A 27,705-nucleotide genomic window follows, 5' to 3' on the forward strand; every position below is an offset into this window, starting at 1 on the left:
ATTCTTCTATGAAATGTAGGTTGATTAAACGCTAAGTAGAGAAACGTTATTTTAAAAATATAGAGGTCTGGCAGTGGATCATAAATACAGACTGAAATCCAATCCAAAGTAGGAAAAGTAAGTGGGATCATTGGCCTTTACCATTCTCCAAAAAGCAGCAGGAACGAAATAACAGAGTAAAATAATAAAACCTGAAAGCTCGTGATTGCCATATTAAACAATACTCAAGTGAAAATAACCTGTTGATCAACGACAAACAAGTGCCTAAATGATTCCTCATAATTAAAATTAATTTTTAATTAGACAAAGAATAAAAAATGCACAAGGTTGTAGCCTAGAGTTGCCAAGTAAATGGCAAACAGCATTCTGACATTTGAAGGTTATGTTATTTGGCAGCATCTTTTAAAATCAGTAAAATTATTTTAGCACTTAGAATACAAAAGAGTCCTTTACGAGGCTAATTCCAAAGCAATACTTCCCAGTGGGGGAGGAAAAGTTTCAACTTTGTCTCCTAAATCTTCTTCTCCCCTGTCGCTAAATTTGACAAATTTGCTCTTCTGTGTTATTCCTTCTCGCAGTCTAAAGTGTACACCTGTGCTCAGTTTTGCCGAGAGGCAGTCACATATTGTGATCAACTATGAAAATCAGACAGGGAGCCAAATTATATTGCTCTGACATCTGTCCCTCCATCTGTTAGAATTTGAACAAACAAGTTTACAGCAGACCTCTGATTATACCATATACATGACCCAAAACAATTTCTATATGAGTGAATCTCTACAAAGTCCCAGTTTTATTTTAAAAAATAAAGCAGGAGGGAAGGTGCTGCATTTAATTCATATTATACTGACCATCATTTATATATTACTTCTCCTTATGGGATCAATACACAGAAACAAAATGCTATTTTCCTAAGTCAGCAAATACTCTGTTCTTTCTTATAATCCCCTTTGCTTACTTAAATGCAGAGTGAATATTTCCTATGAGATTGCAGCTCCATTCCCCATGCTGAATTGTCCATGGGCTTGAACATGCCTTTTAATTACTTTGAATAATCATCTTTATATGTTAGTAACTATTGCTCAATAATAGTAAAATGGAAACTTTTTAAGTGCCTTTTTAAAATCCACTTCAAAAGTTGTCAATTAACTCTTATGTGCTCAACAATCTTAGGTGATTAGAGTGTAATGAGAAACATTCCTTTATTTTGAATAGAAAACCCCAAGGATTGGGCATGATCTTGTATTGACTGAACTAGGGCAAAGCTGGGCACTGGGCAGAAGCCAGATGTTGTGGTATTGAGCATGATAGCGTCCCACCCACATCACCCTGTTCGCAGAAGATGCCCGAATGTGAACAAGAAAATTAACTCCGAAAATCAAAGACTACTCACAATATGCCGGGTAATCCAGAAACAAAAAATACACCCAAAACGACCATGTCCTCCTCCACACAACCAACCCGGAGACAAAGAAATCTGTAGAAAATTTCCAGCCATCTGTCAGATAAAAATGTATGTCGAACCCCAGTGATGAAGCTTGCTATTAAATTCTCATTTGAAAATCTGCATATGCTTGCCACCCTCCTTCTAATTATTGCAATATATAAATATTCCCTTTCCCTCCTTCTGGCTCAGGAAGCTCCATGATTACTATTTTTATTTCTGCCATGTGTAGTAGCGGGACATGGCCACAGGGTGGTGCACCACGCATATTTAACTGAAGGCTTCAGCAAAGCCTGGGAGGGTGCAGCTCTAACCTGTTCTATTCTCACTTAAGCAGGAGGCATCAGAAATCAGATGGCTCCCGGGGTGATTAAAATAAAAACAAAATCTTCCATCATACAGGTCGGTCTGCTCATCTCCTATGAGAACTAATTGTAATACATCTCGTGAGCTTTGTCTCTTTGTTGTTATTGTTGGTGGTTTTTTTTTTGGCGATTTCTAAAAACCAAACTACACAAGCAAATTGAAATTAAAAGGGAAAATGAGAAGAGAAAATTTACAGAGACCACATGCACCTTAAATATAAAAACTGCGCAGAAATATTTAAACCCTGATGATATTTCACAGCAATTGCCATTAGGAGAATGAAAGCACCATGTTATTAAAATATTGACCCATCTATGGACCCATCTAATTGTATAACAGAATAAAAACAGCATTTTGCTAGGTAATTTAAGGGATTAGATTTATTCTTATTATTTTTCATATTGATTAGGGTTAATAATAGAGCTGATGAAATGACAAACCTCCTTATTCAGATCAAGAACCAAAGTCGTATTTCAACTTTGGATTCCTGAAAAAATCACTGCTTTATCTCTAAAAATTGTTCTCTTAGATGTTGTATTAAACTGCTGTAGAAATGAAAGGAAGAAAAAGACTAACTATCTGTAGCTGAGAAAATAGATGCCGGTTACTTTGAGGTTAATGGCTAACAGCGATGTTATGTAGAATGTGAGAGCACAATGGAAAAGCTCGTCAATATTTTCTCATATCGATCTTTTTGTTCCATTGTTGAAAATGAGTGGCAATGGGAGTAGCGACGAAAGCATTTATCTGAGACTCTTAGGTCTATAGAGGGACATGCTGAGTCCTACTTGCTCTGCTCTTTCTCCTGTTAGCCTGCTCTGCGGATGAACTGTGACAAGCTTCCCCCTTCCCCCTCCCCCCTTCCCCCTTCTCCCTTCCTTTAACCCTTATCCTTCTTCTCAATCGAGAGGAAAAGAAGGAATGAAGCTCAGCCTCCTCACACAGGAGGAAATGGAGGTGCCTGCTCAGAGCTCCCGCAGACACACAAAGCCTTCCTATCAAATAGACAGTGAATCTTTGTGACCAGTTAGGTCCGGGGCAAAGGTAAGGAGGTGCCTTAGAAATCGGGGCGCACTTCTGAAAATGCTGGTGTAACTTGGGTGATGCAAAGCCAGCTTACTTTTCAAACGCCAAACCTGGGGGAGGTGACTGCAGTGACGTGAGCAGGCTACCCCCAATTCTCCTGCCATGGTGTCAGGGGAGGGGCGACTTCCTGCTTAGCCTGCGTCTAATGCTATATTTGTGAGGGGGGGGGGGGGGGAGATAGATATCAGCACTGGATTCCATAAATGTGCCCAATTCATGCCTTTACTTTCTATTGTCCTGGCATTTAAAAAATTGGCAAGAGAAAACAGTTATTGTCTAATCTACTGCTTAGGCTCATACCCTAGGATACAAAACACCCACATCTGTATTCCTGCAGTATCCTGAAATAGCCATGTCTTCCCAAACCCGGTCCTTTCAAAATAGATCATTAAGAATGCATCGAGGGCCGAAACTGGTTTGGCTCAGTGGATAGAGCGTCTGCCTGCAGACTGAAAGGTCCCGGGTTCCATTCCGGTCAAGGGCATGTACCTTGGTTGCAGGCACATCCCCACTAGGGGGTGTGCAAGAGGCAGCTGATCGATGATTCTCTCTCATCGATGTTTCTAACTCTCTTTATCCTTCTCTCTTTCTCTCTGTAAAAACTCAATAAAATACATATGAAGAAGAAGAAGAAGAAGAAGAAGAAGAAGAAGAAGAAGAAGAAGAAGAAGAAGAAGAAGAAGAAGAAGAAGAAGAAGAAGAGGAAGAAGAAGAAGAAGAAGAAGAAGAAGAAGAAGGAGGCACCAAGGACACCTGTCAGGGGTGACTTCCCAGCCTGCAGGGAGCTCACTTCAGCAGAGCACACGCTATGTGTCCATGGTCAATTTCAAGGTTCAGGTCAATATGGAAGGAGCTTTTCATCCCAGGGGGCCGTTCAGCGGCTCGGTGTTGGGGACCCTACCTCTCTCGCAGGACCTGCCCAGGTAGCCCGTTCCGGAGCAGTCGCAGACGTAGCGGTTCCAGCCGTCCCTGCACACGCCGCTGTTCTTGCAGGGGTTGCTGAGGCACGGTTTTGCTGTCTCCCTGGAGCAGGAGGGCTTCACGCCCGCGGTGCTCTGCACCTCGGCCATCTGCCGGATGTCCTTGCTCTGGCCGTCGATGAACAGGTCCCTGATGCAGCCCACGTAGCCGTAGTTGAGCAGAGCCGTCCACACCTCGGTGGGGAAGACCAGGCCGGCCTTGTTCTCCGGGAGGCCCCCCAGGTACAGCTCGTCATCCAGGTCCAGGATCTCGCTCTCCCCGGGGGCGGTGTAGGGGGTGCGCAGGGTGTTGACGGAAATGGTACCTGTGGCGGAGACAGGAGACACGCACATGTTTTTTTTTTTTTTTTTGTTAGTTTTTTTTTAATTTTCTTTATTGATTAAGGAGGTATCACATATTTGTCCTCAACCCCCTATTCTAATCCCCCCACTCATGCCCCCACCCCTTATTGTCCTTGACCTCTGGTTAGGCTCATATGTGTGCACAATAAGTCCTTTGGTTGATCTTGAGACACATACATGTTTACAGCATGCACCGTGTGCCACACATGACCCTTTCCTGCTGTCATGGAACTCCTGGAGGGCACACGTGTACGTTTTCCTTCCTATCCCCCGTGTCTCTGTACTTCTCAGTGAAATGAACAGGAAGATGTGGAATCAAGGCAGACTGGAACTAAAATGATTCCACAGGCATGCCTCATTTTATGACAGGTTGCTTTACTGCACATCAACAGATGTTGCACTTTTTACAAAACAAAGGCAAGACCCTCTGCTAGCAAAGCGATGCCTCGGTTTATTGTGGTGGTCTGGGTATCAAATCCAAAGTGCACAGCCAACCCAGAGTGTTTGTTAGCCTCTCGCAGTTTGGCCAAAAAAGGGAGGAAGGGAGGAAGGAAGGGAGGGAGGAAGGAAGGAAGGTAGGAAGGAAAGAAGGATAGAAGGAAGGAAGAAAGGAAGGAGAAACTGGCATTCCATATCACTAATAAGAAAGAAAGTGACAGAGAAAGGAGAAGTTGACATTTTGTACCTCTCAGGAATAAAGTCAGACTCTCCCTGGTTAGTTCTCGTTTTTAAAGCTGTTACGCACCTGTGAACTAAGGAAAGATCCTATGCATCCATCTTAAACGGACTTGATTGAGTTTATTGAATATAATAGTTTGACTGATTATCTATGTCAACGCCTGACTTCATCATTCTTAAGCAACATGAATCAAGCAATTAACCGCTAAGGTCTCGGTTTACTCATTTGGTATGTTATTAATTATTATTAATAATTAATAACATACCAAATAATTATTAATTATTATTAATAACATAATAATTCTGTTATTATGGTCCATAATAACAGAATAGGACCTACCTCACATGGTTGTTCTGAATATTAAATAAATAATACTAGTAAAGTATCTAGTTTATAATAAGCACTGAATAAATGCTGTGTGTCATGATTAATCACAAGAACCAAGTTAAATTTGCTGTTTATTTTTTAAACCTTTTTAAAAATTAATTTTAAAGAGAGGAAAGGAGAGAGAAACATCAATCATATACCTTGACCAGGGATTGAACCCACAACCTGTATGTGCCCTGAACAGGAATTGATTCCCCCACCTTTTGGTGTACAGGATGACACTTCAACCAACTGAGCCACACCAGCCAGGGCTGCTGTTTACTTTTTAAAAATCAAACTAGTTACTCATCTAAATTGACAAATTTCCCCCCTCACTCCAAATATAAGAAGAAAATAATTCTATTAGTTTATAAATATACAGGACCCTGGCCCCAAGCATATGAGGAAGAGTAGACATTCACATGGGATTCCTTGAGGATTGCAGAAAAATACTTTTGGAATCCATTAAAAGAAGAAAGAAGAGGAGAGAAAGAAAGATGGAAGACAGTTACAATCAAAACTCCCCTTCTGTGCCACCAGACTACTCAAAAGCTCACCAATATTCTATTTCCAGAGTGATCTTTGTAAAATGCAAATATGATACCGGAAAAGAACACCACGTGGACCCATTACTGGATTATCCCAGATTTCTCTCAGGCCTAGACCTTAAAGCCGAACAGGAGGAGTCTGAAGAGAGAAAGCGGATTAGAAAACATCTGGTGCCATGCCCTCCACTGACAGCCAGCCTCAGGGATTACGGAGGGGACACACAGGAGAGGCCTAAAGACAGAAGATGGGGACAGACGTAGGGGCAGCAGGGGAAGTGTACTGTGGGTAGGAAGATGCATTTCAGTGGTTTCATGGGATACCCAAGACTAGCTCTACAAGAAAATAGGGCCTGTGATGAATTGGAGACGTGCATATAACGAAGGGCATGGCTGCTGTCTCTGTGTGGTGCCAGGGGCACTCCAAACCCCAGCAGAGGGGCACTGCGCAGCACAGGCGGTGTAAGGGCTCTGTCTGTGAGAGGGAGGAGGGCGTGGGAGCCGCTGACAGAGACGGTGCAGGTGGCCAGGTCGTTAAGAGGACATCTGTCTCTCTAGACTTCCACAGAAAGAAATGAAGAAAGCTCCTGGGGGAGAAACACTCAAAGGTATTGCTATTCCGGCCTTCCAACGAGCAGAGTGTAATCGCCATTTCGTAAGGAGGCAGCCAAAGGGAAAGCAACAAAGCACTCATTTTTACTGTTCACATCTGTGCAAGCATCTAGAGGAAAACTCATTTAGGGACAAGAGGTAGCATAAGATCCTACTGAGAAAAATATAAAACATAGCAATCTGGGGAAACGAGAGATATAATTCTGAAAGAGAATGGTGACACTTTTCTAAACAGAATTTCATTACGTGTATTTTTAACTGTCCAGCATGCACAACAAGAGGCAGGTTAACAGATGATCCCTTCTCCCACACAGCAGCTAGTGTTGCATTAGAAAATGATGTGCTCATTACAAAAGAAAAGGTGGACATTAAAAAAAAAAAATGCACTGCCCTGGTCCGGTTGTTGAGTTGATTAGATCATCATCCAGATATGCCAAAGTTGTAGGTTCCATCCCCAGTCAGGTCACATACAAGAACCACCCAATAAATGGAAAAATAAGTGGAACAAAAAAAATCTCTCTCTCTCTCTCTCTCTCTCTCTCTCTCTCTCTCTCTCTCTCCAGTAAACAAAACAAAACAAACAAGAAAACAAACAAAAAACCTCAACAAATTGTATGTGAAAAGCAATGAGTTGTGTGGAAAATAATTGGATGCAATGAACACAGTGACTTGTATTTTTAAGATAAAAGAGTAACACCCTTTTTTCCAATTAGTTTAAGAAGGCCAACTGGACATCTGTAATAGTAAAAGAATAACATGGTAATTAGACCAGACGTCCTTCCTGATGTCCTTTCGGGAGAAGCTGGGTCCGGAGGGAAGCCCGCGTCCCTGGTGGCAGAGAGAAGCTGGTGCTGGCAGCCGGGGAAGGAAGGCCTACTCTTGCACGAATTTCGTGCATCCGTCCCCTAGTGATTATATAATATTCAAAGAGAGAGACACAGAGCAAGTGAAAAATAAAAAAGTTTTATAAGAGTGGAAATATGTTCTTAAAATATATATAACTTTTCCCACATGCCTTTTTTTATTCATGGATCAGACTTGTTTTAGCTCATGGAAGAAAAAAAGAAACACTTGGAGAAACTGTACTGTCCTGATTCATGATGTTTTAAGTCTGACGCTAAGCGGATGGTGAAGGATCCCTGAGATGAGGGAATTCGGTGGTTTGCATCACACCCACTCTCCCTGACTCCCACATATAATAGTTCCTAGCTGGGTGCACCATGCGGTTTCTATATTCAATGAGCCCACACTCTTAGGGCGGCCACTGGGGCTAGGTATTTCCGACAATCACCTACGAACAGTTAGACAGTGAGAATGTGTGAGTAGGTCTCTGGATTTTACTTATAGTGTCTTAGGGTCTGAACAAAGCATGGTAAGGAAGTTCAGAGATGTTTTCAAGTTTAGTACTTGTGGCCAGAAAAAGATATTCACTCTACCTTTGTGATTAGAGTTTTCTGACCACAACAACTAAAGTTGACTCACATGTTTCTTCACATATAACCCAGTGAACACATGCGAACATGCTTAAACACACACACACACACACACACACACACAGAAACAAAAGTTTAATAGAAAAATATTGGACTCTACTACCACTGAGGAAATCTGACATTTTCTTTCTATTATATAATTTTCTTAATACAAATGCTAGACATAATCCTCCAAATTTACTTCAGCACCGGGTTGTAAAGACATGATTGAGAGGTTATTATCATAATGATAAGGATGCATAGCTCTGTATTATCCCATTGAGACACAATTTTAGAATTCTCATGGGAAGAAGCAACAATGAAAGACGGGGGGGGGGGGGGGGGGGGGGGGAAGCAAAAGGAATATAATCAAACCTTCAACCCAAATATAATCCAAGGGGAACTCAGACTTTCATTTAGGCCTGGGTTCAACCTAAGGAATCACATCCAGCATGTGTACTGATCAGATATCATCACCACTCTGTGTTGAAGAACATTTATCAGCATAAACAATAAATTCACATTTTATGTGGAAGTACATGTAAAAGGGGGCAAACTATTGAAGACCGTTCTTAGTTAAAAAGTGGAAATCAGCTTTACAATTTGATCTGCTATTTATAACCTGTTCCTTTCCACTATTTTTTTCCATCCAATTTTTCTTGGCTACTCCACTTCAAAAGATTAGCTTACAAGGTGCGAAGAAACATGAAGTGAAGGTGAGATTTAGAATAAGTCCATTTGGCTTCAAGTTTTAAATTACTGTGAAAGTGTAAGTGACTGGGAAGTAAGGGGATAGGGAATGGTGGGCTGTAATTGGAATGGCTTTTGCCTGGCCACAGGAAACCAGTTTTCATGCTCCTGCTTTGCAACTAACTAGCTGACAAGTTTAGCCAAATAATGGATTCATTAGGCTCTAGTGTGGCTCTTATGCAAAAATAAAGGAATTGACTGGGGGGGGGGGGTGGTCACTAGGGTTCCTTTTTGAATAAAAATGTTGAAGTTACTGCTTATAATAAATTTTAGCTAAATATCAATTTTATCTATCAATAATTCTGATACACCTCTCATTGCAGAAGAGAATCAAAACCTACAAACTTAAAGAGGTACTTGTCAAATTCCTAGTCTATTAACAAAACCAAACTCAGTAAAAAGAGATAATATAAGTGATAAAAGTATAATGGAGTATAAATTGTATTGTATAGTGCAAAATGCAAAATATAGAATTCTCATAATATATAGATAGTGGAAGGAAAAAAGAGCCATAATATTAACAATGAAAGTTTTGGAGTATTGGGACTATGAATGGATAATTCCTTATTTCTATTTTAGTTTTCTATCGCTTCTCGGCCTTTTGGCTAAGATCAAGTGTATTTTAGTTTTCTGTGTCTTTTTTATAAAAACGTTATTTATTAGGTTTAACAGAACTCCTTCTGTTCTGTTTTATGCACTAAAATAAACTTTATTTCAAAACAAAATATAGTATATTTTTTTGACTTATTACTATATGTTTTCTACTTACTGGGAGACATGTCACTCATAAGTCCAGGGATTTCAGGAATTAAGGCAATATAAGAAGAAATAAATGTTGGAACAAAATATAAAAGTTTGAAAATATCTAGTGAGAGGCAAAGCTGACCAGAAAAGGGCAGCTTGTACACTATGGATAAGGGTGTAAATGTAAACAGCTGGTTAGTAAAAAAAAACCTGTCAATATCTTAAAAATTAAAATGCAATTAACCCAGCAAATCCAGTTTAGAATCTATGCTACAAAAATTATGCATAAAAACATAATATGACGACTTCCTTTATAAATTATTTTAAAACAGTGAACGTTTTTAAAAAGTTAAAAATTAAACATCCATTCATAGAGAAAGAACAAAATATATTTGTATTGATTTCAGAGAGGAAAGGAGGAGAGAGAGAAACATTAATAATGAGAGAGAATCATCTATTGGCTGTCTCCTACACACCCCCTACTGAGGACCAAGCCCACAACCCAAGCATGTACCCTTGACCTGAATTGAACCCAGGACTCGTCACACCTATGCTCCATCCACTGAGCCAAACCATCTAGGGCTACTTATGTACTTTTAGTTTATGGACATGAATAAAAATTAAATTTTTTATAAATTTACTTAAAACTATTTTAAAATATGCAACAGGCTACTAGGAAAGCATGGGAGGAATGTTTATAGTCAGAGGGTAAATTCAAATCAAGATCTAAACAGAGAAATCATCTAATGGTTGTTCAAGTAGAAATGTCTAAGAGTGGTGATTCATGAATGCTACATGCAGAAATCAGTGCTGGTAATAGATCGCTAAAAAGGGCTATTCACATCAAACAGTGATTACTATAAATCTCTAATTATGTGCTCTAGAGAGAGCCTTGTGCCTTTCCCACTGTAATTTCTAGTTCTTACACTGGAACTCTGTGACTTCAATTCAAATCTCAATGGCTTCTTAGCTGTTAAATGTAGGCTTACCCATGAATAACCACTGCACCCTGCTGTATACACACAGATTTTGACAAGAATAATGAGGTTTCTTTTTTATTTCAATGTGTAATGTTGGTTTGAAAAAATATATATATAGATAGATATGACTGGTAGTTGGCTATGAAAATACTTGAGACGATACCCTTGACTGAGCCAAAGAGCTTAACACAAATTTAAGAGCTTAACCCCAGAAAACAGTCATTAACCTGCCTTACGGATTTGGCTCAGTGGATAGAGCTTCAGCCTGCTGACTGAAGGGTCCTAGGTTCAATTCCAGTCAGGGGCTGAGGGTTCAATGCCCAGTAAGGAGTGTGCAGGAGGCAGTCGAGCAATGATTTTCTCTCATCATTTATGTTATCTCTCACTCTCCTATCCTCTCTGAAATTAATAAAAATATTTTTTTATATTAAAAGGCTAATATGCAAATTGACCAAACAGCAGAACTACCCGTTGCTATGATGTGTACTGACCACCAGGGGTGGACACTCAACACAGGAGCTGCATCCTGGTGGTCAGTGTGCTCCCACAGGGGGAGCACCGCTCAGCCAGAAGCCGGGCTCATGGCTGGTAAGCGCAGTGGCGGTGGCAGGAGACTCTCCTGCCTCTGCAGTAGCACTAAGGATGTCCAACTGCCAGCTTAGGCCTAAGCCTGCTCCTTGTGGGGAGCATGCCTAAACCATCAGGCAGAAATCCCTTGAGGGCTCCCAGATTGCAAGAAGGTGCAGGCCAGGCTGAGGGACCTCCCAAGTGCACAAATTTCATGCACCGGGTCTCTAATAAATAAAAAAATTAAGAGCATGTATAATTTAAAAAAACTGTCATTAACCTCATCCTAATTTTAACACAATTCACACTTTAGCTAAATACCCTTGCAGTAGTTTTCTGTTGAATTTGGGAGCATAAAAGAGGGAGAGGGTAACTCTGGAGAGGAAGAAGGGACTGGTACGGAAATGTAAATCCTGCAAAGTTTGCGGAGTAAAGTGTCTCTTCAGCCACATGTATTAACTCAGCAAGTTAGGACTTTTGCTCTGTCATGTTGCTAAGCTACCCAAGGGAGACATCCTTTGGGAGGCATTCAAGTCATACACTCTGATCCACAAAATCATGGCTGCACTTTGTATGGTCCCTCCTCTACCAACGTAGTGTAGGATCTGAAAATGCAACCCATGGCTCAGCCTATTTGGTCTCCTATGTCATTGGTAACAGACTAAGCATGTAAGAAGCTACGTTACACAGAGAGAACAGCTGTGCCCAAACAATATTAATCCAAGTGTGAGAATTAAAATGCCTCTCTCTTTTCCATGTCAGAGATTGAGAATAGGGATATATAACCCAATGCAATTCATTGTTTTGATATTGAGTCCTAGTAAAGTACTCAGATGAAGACAGTATTTCTCATCAAATAAGGGGCTCATATGCCAGTCTTTTATTGAACAAAGAACTGAAAAGCATGTCATCAGAAAGATGGATATCTTTGTAACTATCTTCCTTGTCACTAGCATTCAGTCTGTAGCTGTATATCCCAGTCCCTCGTGATTAATTTTCTTCCTACCCACATGTTTGCTAAGTGGCATGGGGACTTTATAAATAGCAGGGGTAGCAGTCCTATTCTCATAAAAGCTTGTCATTTTTGTGCCAGGCTAACCATCATTCCTGGGTTTGGAGCATGATATTGTATCCTTAAGAGAGGGACAAGACCTATTATCCTATAGTATAGTGTAAACTGCTTTCAGAAAGTAGTGTAATTCCTTAAAAAAAATTACATTTACATCATGGATGGTTTGATTCAGTGGATAGAGCATCCACCTGCAGACCAAAGGGTCCTGGGTTCAATTCCAATCAAGGGCACATAGCTTATTTGCAGGCGCCTCTGTGGCTCTGGTGCCCTGGTTAGGGCTCATGTAGGAGGCAACCAATCGATGTGTTTCACTCACATTGATGTTTCTCTCTGTCATTCACTCTCTCTACCACTCTCCCTAAAAACAAATGAAAAATATTAACTAAAAAAAATTTTCATTTACAATTAAAAGAGTGCTACTACTCTTCAGATGTAAGGATAATGCTACTATTTTAAAACATTAGGAGCGGGTTGCTTCTGAGCCATTCTCATGTTTTTATTCTTTATTTTTTCTTATAACACATACTTAATGAGCCACTGCTATTGCACAAGAAAGTACCGGTACCTGTGGGCATAAATATAAATAAGAATTTGCCTCTCATACATGGGTTTCCATTTTAAAACATTTGCAGAATATTAAAAAAAATAAGTCTACCACCAAATATAATTTTAACCCTATCTCCACCAAGATAACCAAAAGTTATTAGTATCAAATTAATGGCCATGGCTCTTATTCCCTTTAATATATCTGGGCTTCCAGCTTCTGTTTCCTGTGCCTTGAACCTTACAATTCCTGCTTTTTTTTTTTTTTTTTTTTTTTTTTTTCATGATCAATAGCAGGAGAAATAACTTAGGTCTGGGCTCTCTCTACATTAAATCAATAAAATATATGTAAATGATTGTATCCTTAAAAGAGGGACAAGACCTATTATCCTATAATATAGTTTAAACTGCTTTCAGAAAGAGTGAGTGCCTCCTCTTTTATAACAACAAAAAAATATGGTTCATTAAATGTTTTTAAATATAGTACTAAAGAGTATTCCAGACAAATCAATAGATAAGACCTTCACTGTTCATGAATTAGAAAACAGCCCACACTGCCTTCTTGTCTTGGCAGTATCAATTCCTCACATTATATTAAGAGTAATTTTCATATAGCTTCTGAAATAGATGATATAAAAAACGAGTAAAATAAATTACTCCTTGAAATTATATGTTTCCTAGTTTTAACTGAGTTACAAATGTTCATGTCTCACCAGCTTAACTAAAAAAAATCCTTTAAGTAAAATAAAAGCTAGTATAGCTCTTCATTCAATCTTTTTCAAACCAATTTAGTGTGTAAATATAGAACTTCATTAAAATACTATATATAAAATATTAACAGCTGCAGTTATTAAAATTACATTAAATCCCTTGAGCTTGGCCAACATAATATGAGCTTTTATTCTTTTTTTCTTTTTCTTTCCAATTTAGTAAAGGGCAGAACTTGATTTGGTGAATAAGTTTTGATTTTTATAGTGTTTGTTCCAGTTCACTAATCTAAAATTATAATCACATAGAAGTACTTTGCCATGAAAACAACACCAAAGAAAGTAACTTAAATTTTCCATTGGGTTCCAACAAAATTCTCATGTTTTATTTGTTTTATTTTTTAGCACTCTTCAAAGGCATCTCTTTCTTCTTCCCATCTAGCTTTGACCTTTTTCAATGAGGGTATAAAAAGGACAGTTAACAAACTTTTGGTATTTGAATGAATTAAAGAACTTTAAATCGAAAAAGTAGATTTTATTCTGCTTGTGGATTAAGGTATCTATCTGATCCTTATTGTACTAGGTCATCCAAAGAACTTGGGGAAACTATTTAGATTGTTTTACCACTTAGGTCTGGAAAGAGTCAGATAATTACTAGAATTATTGTGATGATAACTGCATAAGCTACATAAATTTAAGTCACCATTTTGTACACCTGAAACTAATAAAATATTGTATATGAACTATAATTAAAAATAAGTTTTAGAAAAATAAGTTTTAGGAAAAATATCCAGGTATAAGTCATCATTATCAAATAAATAATAAGTGGTTTTATTTTCTTAAAATTTTGACATCAACCATGTATTTCTTCAAATAATTAGAAAATATTTCATTCCTACGGGAATGGAATACAACTGTGTGATATGAAGTGTGATATTATTTTTCTCTCTGATCTTCCAAATGTTGTCCACTTAATTTGTTATGTATTAGGTTGTAATGAAGTCTAAAAACCTACATATTCTCATAAATAAATTTCAAAATTTTATTCTAGATGTACTTTAAGTCAAACTATAATACCCACAGTTAATATTCCATAACAGAGACTTAATCCATGTGCCTATCCTCCTCTACATCTTCTGTTTAAAAGTTCCTAAGTAGCAAATTAACAGCTAACTCTAGAAATAGGCTGAGGGAAGCCAAAGGGAGGCACTCACTCTATTGCAATATCACTGTATTCGCACCAATGTACTCTTCTCCGCTTAGATCAGAAAAACATAGAGGAATCGAATTTCTAGTGGAATTTGTATAGTAGAGCAGTCAAGGAGAATATTTTGCTGTCTACTGTCAATTATCTAAGACACTCGGGAAAAAATGACAACATAGCATGAACTGCACAGAATGGTAACCACTGTCCTTATGGATTTCTGTAGGGAAATGAAAGAATAACAACATAGAGACCAAGTTCCCAGAGACTGAGGAATCAGAAACAGAGTATCTGAGATACCTGGGGTTCTGAGCTTTCTTCAGTTCTCCTCCCTCTCTGCCAACTCCCTCCTAATTTCCATACATTCCATGTATTTATTTTGTTGTGCAAAGGAAAACAAAAAGGTATTTCTAGGAAGGGAAACACAACCTTCTTGATTTGTAAACAGGAAAACAAGGTATAAATAATAATGAAATCTGAAAATGTCCTATTAAAGAGAAGTAACCAATGACAAATGCGTGTATGGCCCCTCTCAAATAGGATGGTAATCACAGACTATTGGATCTAAAAGAAGCACTAAGTGTCAACTGGTTAGTGGCTCTCAAATTTGGCTGATCATTAAGTCCACTGTAAAACTTTGCAAGAAATATAGAATCTTAGGTCCCATTGCTGTTGATCCACCCCACTTCATTGGGTCTGGGATGCAATGAAATTGATCTTCCCAATATGTTTTACACAGCAAGCAATCCAGGCCTCCCAAAATGCCTTGGCCAAGTTTCTACTGGAAAATCCAGAGTGAATGGTATAGTATATGTGCAAACGAGAGAGTTGGGGAGGGAAAGGAGGAGAGTGGCTAGGTCTCAATTCAGTTGTCTTTTATTAGAAGAATGTAATTTGATTTGTAAATGAGAGAATCAGAGTTGGAAGCACAGAGTGAAGAAGGTAAAAGAAGTAATATATAGTTGTATATAGAAAAACAAGTTGCTTGCCCTCCTCTTTCACAAATGCTGTGATTTTGGCCTACATAGCAACTCACCCCACACTCCGACTCCCATGCTACTCATCTTCCTATGGCCCAGGAGTGGGGAACCTTTTGTCTGCCAGGGGCCATTTGCATATTTATAACTTCATTGGCAGGCCATACAAAATTACCAACTTAAAAATTGCCCTGCTATATTTGGTCAAACATTTAATTAACTCACCCTAATACACTGGCAAGGCCAAAGTGATTTGGAAGGCAACAGTTTTGCCAGTGTCCTTGAAATACAGCTATATTAATTAAAGTGCTTTTTGATACCCTAGTCCTAACTTGGATAAATAGCATGTTGTATTAAACTAAGGATTCTATGTATAGATAATCATTTTTTAAATATAATTTATATTTGCCATTTCAGGCACCTCCAAAGGTGTAAGAGATCATCAGTAATGCCAGAACACTAAATTTTGCCATTTGTAAATTCACTATAAAATTTCTTGCAAGGTTTGACACGTGATTATCCAATAAATATTCACTTAAAAAGCCATTTGAGCATTTGGAATTTTATGCCCAACTATGATGATTAATTAGCTCCTTCTATGATGTGAAACAAAAATAGTAACAGATAATTTCCTCAACCCTAAAGACAGAAATGCAGAAAATCTTTCATATGGTTTGGTTTCAATTCGTTTAAGAAAGGAGTGGGGTGAATGGGATATTCCAGCATATAAACAGCACAGGAAACAGATAAATTACCTGACCGTCCGTCTCTCTGGAAGTCCACATGATACCATTCTCCATCATTCACCTTCTTCTGCAGGGCTTTGATTTTTATTGTACCTGATCCCATGTCTAGGAGGAGATAGAGGTGGCCATCCAGCATCTCAATAGCAAAGAAGTCAACCTTGATCATCTGTGGGTGCTTGGCATCTTTTTGGTGTCTTGGCTTGCCATGGCTAAACAAGATGAGGCCATTTGGCTCTGTTGTGCGGAAATCAAATGATATAGAGCCTGTCTTCTTTGCATTCCATTTAGGCAAAGAGATGAAAGACTCTGGGGTTTCAAAGGTGATTGGGTCCAAAGTTGCAACATTCTCACATTTAAATGCCACTACTCCATGGATCTTCATCTTAGGGTCTCCTTGTTTGGCAAGTCGAGATAATTCCAGCCTTACATCATTATTTTTATATACAACCTGTAGGCAGAGGATAACAGTGAGAAGACCAGGCTCATTTTTTAATGGTTAGAATGTGTTGTCAACATCCCATGTGACTGGCAAGTAGATCATGAAAAGGTACACAATGTTCAATGCCTTTTGATGTATAATGCCATTTTATTTCAGCCACATTAAATTCAAGTGTCAATTCATTGAACAGTAACCATTCCAATCTCATGTCCTTCATATAACGTGCCTGCGCACACACACATGTGCCTGTAGTTCGCTCAAATAATTTGAATAAATCTGCAGAGAGCTTGTATTTCAAGTATGTGTAGACTTGAATTTATAAAAGCCATTTGCTTTCATTAGTTGGCTATTATACTTTGTTTAATAAATACAAGTATTGAGGTTTTTCAGTTTTCTCATGACTAAACTATCTGAAATTAGGTACTTTTGAATAATAGTCCCCTACCCTACAGAATCTCCTCTAAGGTCTATATATCTATGGTAAAATATAGGATGGTACAAAAGTAGGTTTACAATGGTGAGTACATGAAATACAGAGTTTATTATTTAATTATTGTTTATTAATTATTGTATTATTTTCCTACGTTTGTCCCACCCTGTATATGTCATCATTTATAAGATAATCACAAGTTGAGGGGGGAAAAAATCTTACATTTTCACAGAAAAATCATAAAATACAATTAGGGTGCAGAAGCTCGCTCTTGCCCTGCCCTACATCAGTAACCATCTGAATAATGTTAAGTAATTCTAGAACACGGTATTCACTCTGGATCCATTCAACCTGTTTCACTGGCGCTCCATTTCACTTTGAATATAATGGATGTGGAGCAAAGTGTGTCCTGTTCCGCCATTTCCCAAGGCACTTCATCTACAGTGGTGGGTGGTGCTGATCACTGGTCCTACGGTTGTTTTGGAATCCAAATAGCAAATCCACTGGCAGGTCTCACAATATCATGCATCTGCCATCACATCACCTTAATAAATGCATAGCTATTGTGACCCAAGAATAAAGAGAGGTCCATACCCTTTCTCTACAAAATGCATATCATGGATAATTACATTCCTCCAAAAAATGTAGGTCATACAGACTTAAGGGTACCTTACATATCTATGTCCAGATAACTGTCTACAATCTTTTAAGAGGGCACTCAAAATTTCACAGCAGCCAACACTGTGAGATTCTAAACTCATCCATCCATGTGTAAAATTACATTCATATAACAGAAAAAGTAAGAAAGCCTCTCTTTAACCAGGTCAACACAGCAGTTAATTCTTTCAAACCCAAGGCCAACCGAGCCAAGAGTTAGTGTGGTGGATGAATTTCCCAAAATGAGTGGCTAATTGATACTTTATTTTTCAGAGTGATTAAGAGTGCATGGTCTGGTATTGGACTCCCTAAGTTCAGATTACACCTTCAGCATTACCTTCTTTTTCTCCCTCATATGGAGATTATACTTTATAGGATAGTTACAATGATTAAAGAAGTAAAGGCATGTAAGCGAGAAAATCCACATAAAGGCAATCAATCCAATGCCAGATACATGGTAAGATTATCAACTACCTCAAACTGCATAATTATAAATATCATCCTCTCTTTACTAAGTAGACACAGATATATTCATTCTAAATGAATTCATTATAAGGAAACATTTATAAATTATGCACTCTCATATAACTGGTATTTTATACTTGATTTGTGTCAACTAAATAAGTCATATATTTCAAATGCTAGTCCTAATGTTTTAATTTACCTTTATGTTGAGGAAGGATTATGCTAAATACTATTTTATCCCTTACTCTTTGAACAAATATGTAATGGTTTAACAAGATTCTATTAACAACAAAAGAAGAGAAAGTGAACTTAAGCAATAGCAAAAAGGAATTATATTAAATCTTAAGTATACTTCCTGGAAAATAGAAGAGTGCTTAAGTCTTGAGAAGGTTGATTTAGAATTGCTGTTTTTTAGCATCATTAGAAGTGGAGAAAATGCTCTGCAGAGATGATTTTCCACTTTTATAATTCCTCTCCATAATGTTCAAGCCACCGCAAATTATTTTCCATTTTTACTTGTGATTTATATCTTAATATTTGGGAATTCCTTTTAAAAATATATTTTATTGACTTTTTACAGAGAGGAATAGAGAGTTAGAAACAATGATGAGAGAAACATCGATCAGCTGCCTCCTGAACACCAACTACTGGGGATGTGCCCACAACCGAGGTATAGGCCCTTGACCAGAATCGAACCTGGGACCTTTCAGTCCATGGGCTGACGCTCTATCCACTGAGCCAAACCAGTCAGAGTTTGGGATTTCTTTTGACATGGATATTGATCAGGAATGAATATTTTCTGACCCAAGTGATAAGGATGATAATGCTGAACAATGCTAACATATTTCCTTTGCAATAATTCACAGCAATGAAATTGGGTGTTTCTGACATGAGCAAGTGGATATAAGGGTGGGTATATTGCCCCATGAGTCCACATCAGCTACCTGAAAGATGAAGGAGATGGGGGTTTCAATGAGAGATGTGTAATACCATCAGCGAATTGGGTGTCCTGGTGATAGGGAGGTTCAAGTTAATGGAGAAAAAAAGAGGAATTCCCTTGATCATATTACTTAGTGTCTGCCTTGTACTGTCCCTCCACCCCACACCCCAACAAATAAAATTAATCTTCACCAGATCCTGTGCTTTATGTAGGCAGGACCCTGCTCACTACAGCCCAGCACTGAGATCAGTGCACTTGGCACAGAGTAGACACACAAAATATTTTGTGCAAATTGAATAAAATTCTTCCTTTACTTTTTATAAAAATTTCATTCCTAGATTACAGAGTACTATTAATAAAGATATTTATAAATATAATTAAAATACCATAGAATGTCCTACTGGTTTGGCTCAGTGATTGAGCATGAACCAAGAGTTCATTGGTTCAATTCCTGGTCAGGGCACATGCCAGGATTGTGGGCTCGATCCCCATGAGGGGCATGCAAGTGGCAGGCAATTGATGTTTCTCTCTCATTGATGTTTCTATCTCTCTATCTCTTCCCCTTCCTTTCTCTCGAAAGTCAATACAAATATATTAAAAAGATACAACAGACTGTGGTACTGTGGACTAATACCATAACCTAGCTACTATTTTTCAGCCTATTTCTCTAGGAAAATGGAGAAACTCCTGTGCATATAAATGGAAAGCTGACCTATGTATTAGAAAAACTCACTTTCAAACCTCATTTTGTAGGGTGTAAATTACTTTTACTGTGAAAAGCACCCGAGTTTAAATTCTCCAGAGGTAGAATCATTTTCCTAGAAGATGTGTCTTGAGGAGAAGCACAATGTGCTTTTTTCCCCTTCTCATTTTGTATTCTTTGAAAGGCAACTCTATGAAGACAGAAAAGCAATTTTGGATGGGCAGGCAGATAGCTCTCAGCTCTACACTATTACTTCATGTGACCCAGATTTCATAATCACCCTATTTTTCTAAAGTTAGACAGATCTTAAAATGGCCTGAACAAAGTTCAATTATAATAACAAAGAGTAGCCAGCAAGCACTCTAAAAATTCTCATGTAAGCTCTTCTTTGCTTCTTTCTGTTATGTTTCTCAGTCATTCACCATTATTCACATATCTCTTTTCTTATTTATATCAAGTTGCAATTTATTTAATAGTTTCAACTTTCAACCAATCTCTATATACTCTAGCATCTTAATAATCAATGATGATATATTATTGTACACTAATTCGGATCTGTGGTGGAATTCAGTTTTGTTTTGTTTTTTTGAATATTTACTTTTTCAAGAGTAATTCAAATGTTAAATTTCACTTCCTGCTTTGGGTGTTTATATCATTTGTCTCCAAAAGATAGTCATTAGTATAAAGTAAGGCCTTAGGTTTTTCTGTTATTGATTTGTTATTTGCTGTTTTAGCGGGTAAGGGATTGTTTTGTTTGAACTGCCATATAATTTCCACACACTGCTATAATGATCTTTTCCCTTTCCTCCAACATTTGTTAGGGTTTTTAAAATCCCCCTCGCACTTAAATGTGGACGAGGAGGAGTAATACATTTGTGCTGTAGGCTTACTCTAAATTAGGGGTGTCGAACTCAATCAGAGAAGGGGCCAAAATCTAAAATCCAGCCTAAATCGCGGGCTGAATGGTTTACTGAACAGTCATAAACTGTCATTGTGATGGAAACGCAGCGGAGTGCAGTGATGACAGCGCGGTGCGGGCCACATTGCAAGGCCTGGCGGGACGGATTTGGCCCACGGGCCTTGTGTTTGACACATGTGCTCTAAATGAATTAATGTTGTTGTACAATATAAATGCTGTAACAAGGGTAACAGCTAACATGGCACTTGGTAGATGATTGATCAGGGTTTTAAGGTAATTAATAGAGCAGCAGGGTCAAAGTGATCAAAGCAAACTGGGGGGAATCCTTGCACATCCTGATGCTTATTAACATTGTAATAGTTTGATGTATACATCAGAATTTCTCTGTAGATGAGGTTTCTTAGCCAGCAAATACATATTCATAGGAAGTAGCAGGTGTAGGAGTTTTACATTCACTCGGGAGAGGGCTTCTGCGCATGCGACAACAAAAACTACCACTATAACAACAACCACATCAGTTCAGATTGATGAGTGTTTACTCTCTGCCAGGCTCTGTTACAGAAGATTTATATGCATTATGTGTTCACTTCTCACAAGTATCTTAGGAAATAAATGATAGTACCCTATTTTATCAACAAATACGTGGGACCACAGAGCTTTATGAAAGTCTTATATCATGACCATGTATAACACTGTTTGAATATCTCATGATGTAACTTCAGACTTTGTCTTAGTATCTCAGAAGGAAATCTCAGGGTTTTTTTGTGTGTTTTTTTGTTTTTGTTTTTTGTTTGTTTTTGTTTTGTTTTTTTGCTTTGCTTTTTATTATACTTGCTTAGTAAGTAGAAGATTCACAATCAAATAACTATTTGCTACTATGCAACCGGATGGCCTTGCTATAAGTTACATGGGTTATTAAACCAGGATTTTCCCTTCCATTTGTCCTCAATTAAATATTTCCAAATGAATCAAATATTCATGGAAATCTTCATGTGCCTCTTAATTAAATTGTCTCAAGACTGATTTAAACTGAGGGGCCTATTACTCTGTATGCATAACTACAATGTAGTTTTTCAACAGGCATTTCATTCACGATGTATACATTAAAAAATTCCATGTGGCTTAAGCTTTACCTAAGGGGACTGTTGTTTTAGTTTCATATTTTGTTTGTTGAAAATGCATTTGATTCCTTTACTCTATTAAGAAAAAGTGAGCATATTTGAAGTGCCTGAATTTAATTCTTATTTTCTCCTCTCTGTGATCTGTTCAAGCATCATCTATTCATAGCAATGTGCTTATTTCAAAATACAACCAAGAGTTAGCCAGTAAGTGAACAGCACAAGGGCCATCCCAGCAAGTGGGAAGAAAATTGTATTTGTTTTGTCACAACAAGGAACAGCTCAGAAAAGGAAATAAAATGTGTTACAACTTTCACCCTCAGCATGAACTTATTTATTGTTTTGCAATTCATTTTCAATCCCCTCACCTTCATTTTTACCAGGTAAGTACTTATAAAGTAAGGTACTGGAGAAAAGACCATTTTACTCACTGCCTTGGGCATATGCCCAGTGCAATAGAACAATATGGTTCAGTGAGAATAAACCAGATTAATGGCTCTTAAATAATTACTATGGCCATGTATATGAGTAATGTGTAAACTGTGTGTGGACACACATAAACACACACAATTTATATACTATCCAATGTACATATGCTTATATGTAGGGTGCCACACCTGCTATCATTATGCCCAGAAACAAAAATTCACATGTATTATATTAGAGAGTTCTTAGTTAAGACACACAGATGATCTGACTCATTTGGAATAAAAAACGTCTGGGCTAAAAAACAAATTTTAGCACTTATAGACTTGGCATACTACAAAGCAAGGGCTTTAGCCAGAAAAAGATTATTTTATAATTTTAAAAAGTAGAAAATTAAACAGATTTTCCTCAATGCTCCTGCCACTATGAAGAGATAAATCTAAAAGCAGAGTAGAGGCAAGATGGTCACTTTTTTTAAATCACTGCACTCAATATTGTCCTATCTCCCATCCAAGATCAAATTTCTTATGCAAATTCATTTTCTTACACTGAGAGCCTAGCATATATTTACTATAGTTGCCTATAGTAAAATGTTGAATTTAACTGACCAAGGGGTTAATAGGATTTTAGTCACACCATAGATCGTATCGTCCTGTAATTTGAATATGTCCAGTTGAGGTCAATGTGCAGCTAGCTGTAGGAACTTACATTTGGGGTGGAATGGAGAAGGGGTGGCAGATAGGAAGAAAGTGTAGGAAATGTATAAGCCCATATAAAGTATTGCAATACATCTTCAAAAACAATACGTACATTGTGGAAAGTCTATGTAAGGACAGTTATATAAGGCATTTTTGAAAGATAAGAAGATGCTTTTAGGGGTAATCTTTTCCCATTTTAATCCTATTTAGATAAAATTTTTACCTAAATTAAAACTTCCCCCCATAACAAAAAAGTTAATTCTGGAATGTAAAAACTACCATAACATAATTTCTCAGTAAAGATAACTAATTTAATTTGAAAACAAAAACTAGCTGAACTTTGGAGAGGATAAAAATATTTTGTCTAAGCCATATAGAAAAAAAAAACATTTTTGCTTAATTTTAATTAAATATGCTCAATACATCCTATTTATAAAAAGAAGTAAATGCAAGAAGAAACTTTCTGGTTTTTGCCCTTTCATCATTCCATCATCAGTGAACTGCCTACAGTTATTCAGACAACATTGGACACCCTCTGTACAGGTTAGCCATGGGAGCTAAAAAGACCATGTTGTCCCTGTAACAGCTCTATTTAATGAAGCTTTCCGTGGTATATACATGTGACAAAAAAACTCAAGTCCCATTAAATAAGAATCCCTATTTTTCTCATATTAAAGATTCGGTAATTCAGCCCTAGCCAGTTTGACTCAGTGGCTAGATAGAGCATTGTGGCCTATGGACTAAAGGGTCCTGGATTCAGTTCTAGTCAAGGGCACATGCCCAGGTTGAGGGCTCCATCCCCAGTAGAGGGCATGCAGGAAGCAGCTGATCAATAATTCTCATCATTGATGTTTCTTGCTCCGTCTCCCTTCCTCTCTGAAGTAAAAAAATGAATAAATAAATAAATATTTATTCAGTAATTCAGTAATCCTCTGGGGGAAAATGAAGAACACAAAACCATTATTGTCAGTAATGTGAGATTTGAGGTGTGGATTAAAAAAAATCTAAAAATTAGATCAATCCTCTCTTATTTTCAGATGAAGAAACTGAAGCTCAGATAAATGAAGGGACTGTCCCAGTTGGCATCAAGCTCAGATCAAAAACAAGTATTGGGGACTTCAGTGTCCAGTGCTCTTTCATGTTTATTAAAAGAAATAAACAGGCAATGAACCATTCTATCATAGATGCAGAATGAGAAAAATAATTACAAATGAGCAGCCCTCTCTTCTCCAACAGGGCAGAAGAGGAAGTAACTAATTTAAATGCAATCCTAATTTTAGAACTGCAGTAGCTTCACAATAAGCTAAAGCACAAATATAAAAATAAAAGTCCTGAGGGTAAAAAAACAAAACAAAAAACGACGTTATTTCCCCCCCACTAATGATATTTAGAAAGACACTGAAAAAGTTAACCAGAAACAATAACTTGCCATGTTGACTGTTATTTTGCAATGAAGTGATGAAGATATTTTCAGCATCAGTCTTTCATGATCTTGCAGAATGTAACACCCCATAAATTAAAGTTTAAAGTGTCTATTCCAGGCAGGCAGATGCTGCTAGTTAGGGCAATGCATGCCTAGTTTATCCAAAATGTTAGAATTGTCTTCCAGGCTCAATGAGAAAAAAGTAGCCACAATTATTTTTTTTAAGGGAACATATTCTGCAATGAACCAAGAATGATATCTTTAAACTGATAATAAAACAGTGGCACCAAGTGTTATATCTAGATTTATAAGAATAGTTCTTATAAATCTAGATATGATATTAAATACTTATATGCACAGGTTCTATTCCTGTACATTCTATTGTTTCTTTTTTTCCTTGATCTAATTTTACTTAATTATCATAGCTTATTAATAATATGTTCTAACATATGTTAGTCCCCCCATATTAAGGCATTTACATTCATTATCCTAATAATGTTTATATATTGTATCATAGGGGTTTTTGTTTTCTTCATGGATAAGTTAAACATAGATGACAGAAGTATTGAAGTTGTTCTAAACTAGCTTTCCAAGCTGTAGCAAGCCAAAGTGGTAGCTATTATTCATTCAAATTCATGTAAAGAATGCTTTATGTAGCAACAGAAATAATTTCTTGTGTAAAATTACAGTCCCGTTATTATAATTATTTTTAAAGTTGTAATTCATAAATGATTGCAATCATTTTTATTTTAACCCATCAGTGAATCTGGCCTCACGCCAGAAAATTGTATTATTTATTATTTGGAGAACAAATGTACAACTAGAAAAAAATGTACAAAATCAGGGGGAAAAGGTGAATTATTCCACAAATTACTATTTTTCAATAATCACAAGGCCCTGATAGAGCTTCTTGTAGTAAAATAGCAGGAATGGAAGAGATTTGGATGCCCTGGCAAATGGCTCGGTGCAGGAGGAAGCAGAGAGCCCTCTGACTGCACTGCAATGTGGCTCTCTTCAGAGGCAAGCCACTTGCCCCAAAACACTCAACCAGCAGGGTAGAACCAGGAAGGAGTGGGCAGAATGCGGATGCCTGTCTCCAAAGCCAGGGATAGGCGATAGCTTTTTTTGGTTTTCTTTCCATGGAACTCTTTTCATGGTAGTTAAGTTCCCTTCAGCAATAAAAACTGTAGGCCTCTACTAAGCATTCTGGACCTGAGATTTCAAGAGCTGGTTATCTGATCTGTGGTTACTGTACTCAAGTTGTATGAATCCCCTATCTTGCCATAACTGCTGATCTTGGCTTAAAAAATCTTTATTATTTAAAGTATTATAGATTTCTCTTTTCTTTTCCATTGACCCTCTCCACCCCACACTCCCCCACACACACCCCTGCCCCAGTTCTTCACCACACTATTATCTGTATCCAGGGGTGATGCATATATACAGCCTTTCCAATCACACCTCCACCTGAGAACCCTCAAAGGAAACGGGGAAGCAGACACATAAGACAGCCAACACTGGCTTTTAGCATCCTGGATGAAAAGATTTTACAAAGTAGACTTGTTCCCGAGAAGCTTGTGCAAAAATCTGTTCTGTGACTTTAATATTATTTTACGAAGGCAATGCATTGCATAATCAACAGGTACATATGACTAGGAATATGGTTTATGAATATGGCTATGAGTGTGTATATAGATTCAAACAGTTCTAGGTTCGAATTCCTGCTTAGCTACTTAACTATTAGTTACACTGCCTTGGGCAAGTTCCTCCGTTTTTCTGAAGAAGTTTTCCTTTTTGTCACATGAGACTGTAACTACTTATTTCATAGGATTATTTAAACACATGCAGCATTGAGTTCTTGGGCCTGAGCACTGAATAACGAGGAGCCATTGTTACTATTGTGGTCTTATTGTTTGAGATCCTAAATGTGTAAGAGGGCAGTGCTTGTCATTTCAGTAAAGAAGTGATCAGGTCTCTAAAAAGCAAAGAAGCATTCTGTGAAGTAATCTCTGTGAAATCCTAATGTGTACATGAATACTTTCTAAATTTCATAACTCTGTTGTCTCCTATGAACTCTACATTTTGAAAGATTCTATCTACTAAACAAATAGTATTTATTAAGGGGTACTTAGTTTGATCATTTTAAATTTAGTAAAGCATCAAAGTGACAAAATAAGGTAGCTTGTGTAATCACACTAAGTTGACAGATATATAGCCTGATGCATATAGTTGTTTTATTTCACTTTTGTGAATGAGGGTGGGCAAGGATGTAGCCTTTTCGAGGTTTGCTGAAAAATGGAGCATACATAACTGTTCTTCATTTCTAATTTCAAGGACCCTAAACGTATGAAAGCACCAGATTGGGAACTGTTATTTTTTAATTATGACTGCTAAGCACTAGGGTATTTCTTCTTAATGCGTTCTTTAATTATTTCCCTTGGAAAGTCCCGAGTGCTTCAAATGTCAGATGGGTTGTGCCTTTTGCCAAGGGTTGCTTAGTTAACTGTTTATTTAATGAATGGGGTTTCGTGTGCCGCTGAATTTCTCACGGTAAATGATAGGAAGTTCCTGGCAGCATTTAGATTGGAGAACTGAGAAACATATTGGCTCTGCGGAAGCTCAATCAGCTCCCAGGCAGGAGCAGGGCCTCTGCCAAGAAAAATTCACTAAAATAAAAAACACAAAGACCAAACCCTCACACAGCCCAAGGCTAACTGGCTCTGGTGTGCAGGATTAAGTGAATGCTGGAGCCAGGCACATCAGATAGTCCAAAAAGGGAAGGGTGGAAAAGTTTCAGAGTTTCGGGAGAGGAACAGAAATGGGGTATCTCCTTGATTTGAAGGAGAACAATTCGCTTAAATCTCTGGGTCGCTTGAAAAATTCAATTAGCTGCTAAGGTTAAAAAAAAAAAAAAAGAAGCCTTACGATGTTAATTTTCCATGTTTCTTCCTTATGGAGTTCAGTCTAAATCTATGTTTATAAGTGATTGAAAGGCATACTGTTTATTCACTTCAATTAAGAAGTCATAAATAACGATTACTTTTAAGTGGCAACAATAGATATTGAGCATCTTAGAAGAAATATTCAGATGGCTACATTTCTAAAATGATTTGGCCTAGACATCTTATAAGTACTGGTTGCCAAATAGGTTTTCTATGAAAACTGGGAATAAGAAAATGTGCTGCAATATTATCTAGGCTCAGAAAGGTCCCAAATCCACTAAACTGTATGTATTTTACTTAGTAGTACTACAGAATGAGGAGAGGATTGGAAAATTAAAAAAAATAAATAAAATTAAGCACTAG

The 27,705-nt window shown here is 37.6% G+C and overlaps 1 protein-coding gene across 28 annotated transcripts in view; it reads right to left on the minus strand.

The window, feature by feature from the left end:
• Nucleotides 1-27,705, minus strand: part of NRXN1 (neurexin 1) — a 973,616-nt gene that overhangs the window by 530,414 nt on the left and 415,497 nt on the right. For all 28 annotated transcript variants that reach the window (XM_036435285.2, XM_036435291.2, XM_036435293.2 and 25 more), the window contains 2 exons: nucleotides 16,192-16,630; nucleotides 3,798-4,181 (listed from right to left, as the gene is read on the minus strand). In XM_036435285.2, coding sequence (XP_036291178.1) covers nucleotides 3,798-4,181; nucleotides 16,192-16,630 — 823 coding nt within the window. The remainder of the gene's footprint in view (nucleotides 1-3,797; nucleotides 4,182-16,191; nucleotides 16,631-27,705) is intronic.

The sequence above is a fragment of the Pipistrellus kuhlii genome, unplaced genomic scaffold (assembly GCF_014108245.1).
Source record: "Pipistrellus kuhlii isolate mPipKuh1 unplaced genomic scaffold, mPipKuh1.p scaffold_m20_p_13, whole genome shotgun sequence".
Classification (NCBI taxonomy): Eukaryota; Metazoa; Chordata; class Mammalia; order Chiroptera; family Vespertilionidae; genus Pipistrellus; species Pipistrellus kuhlii.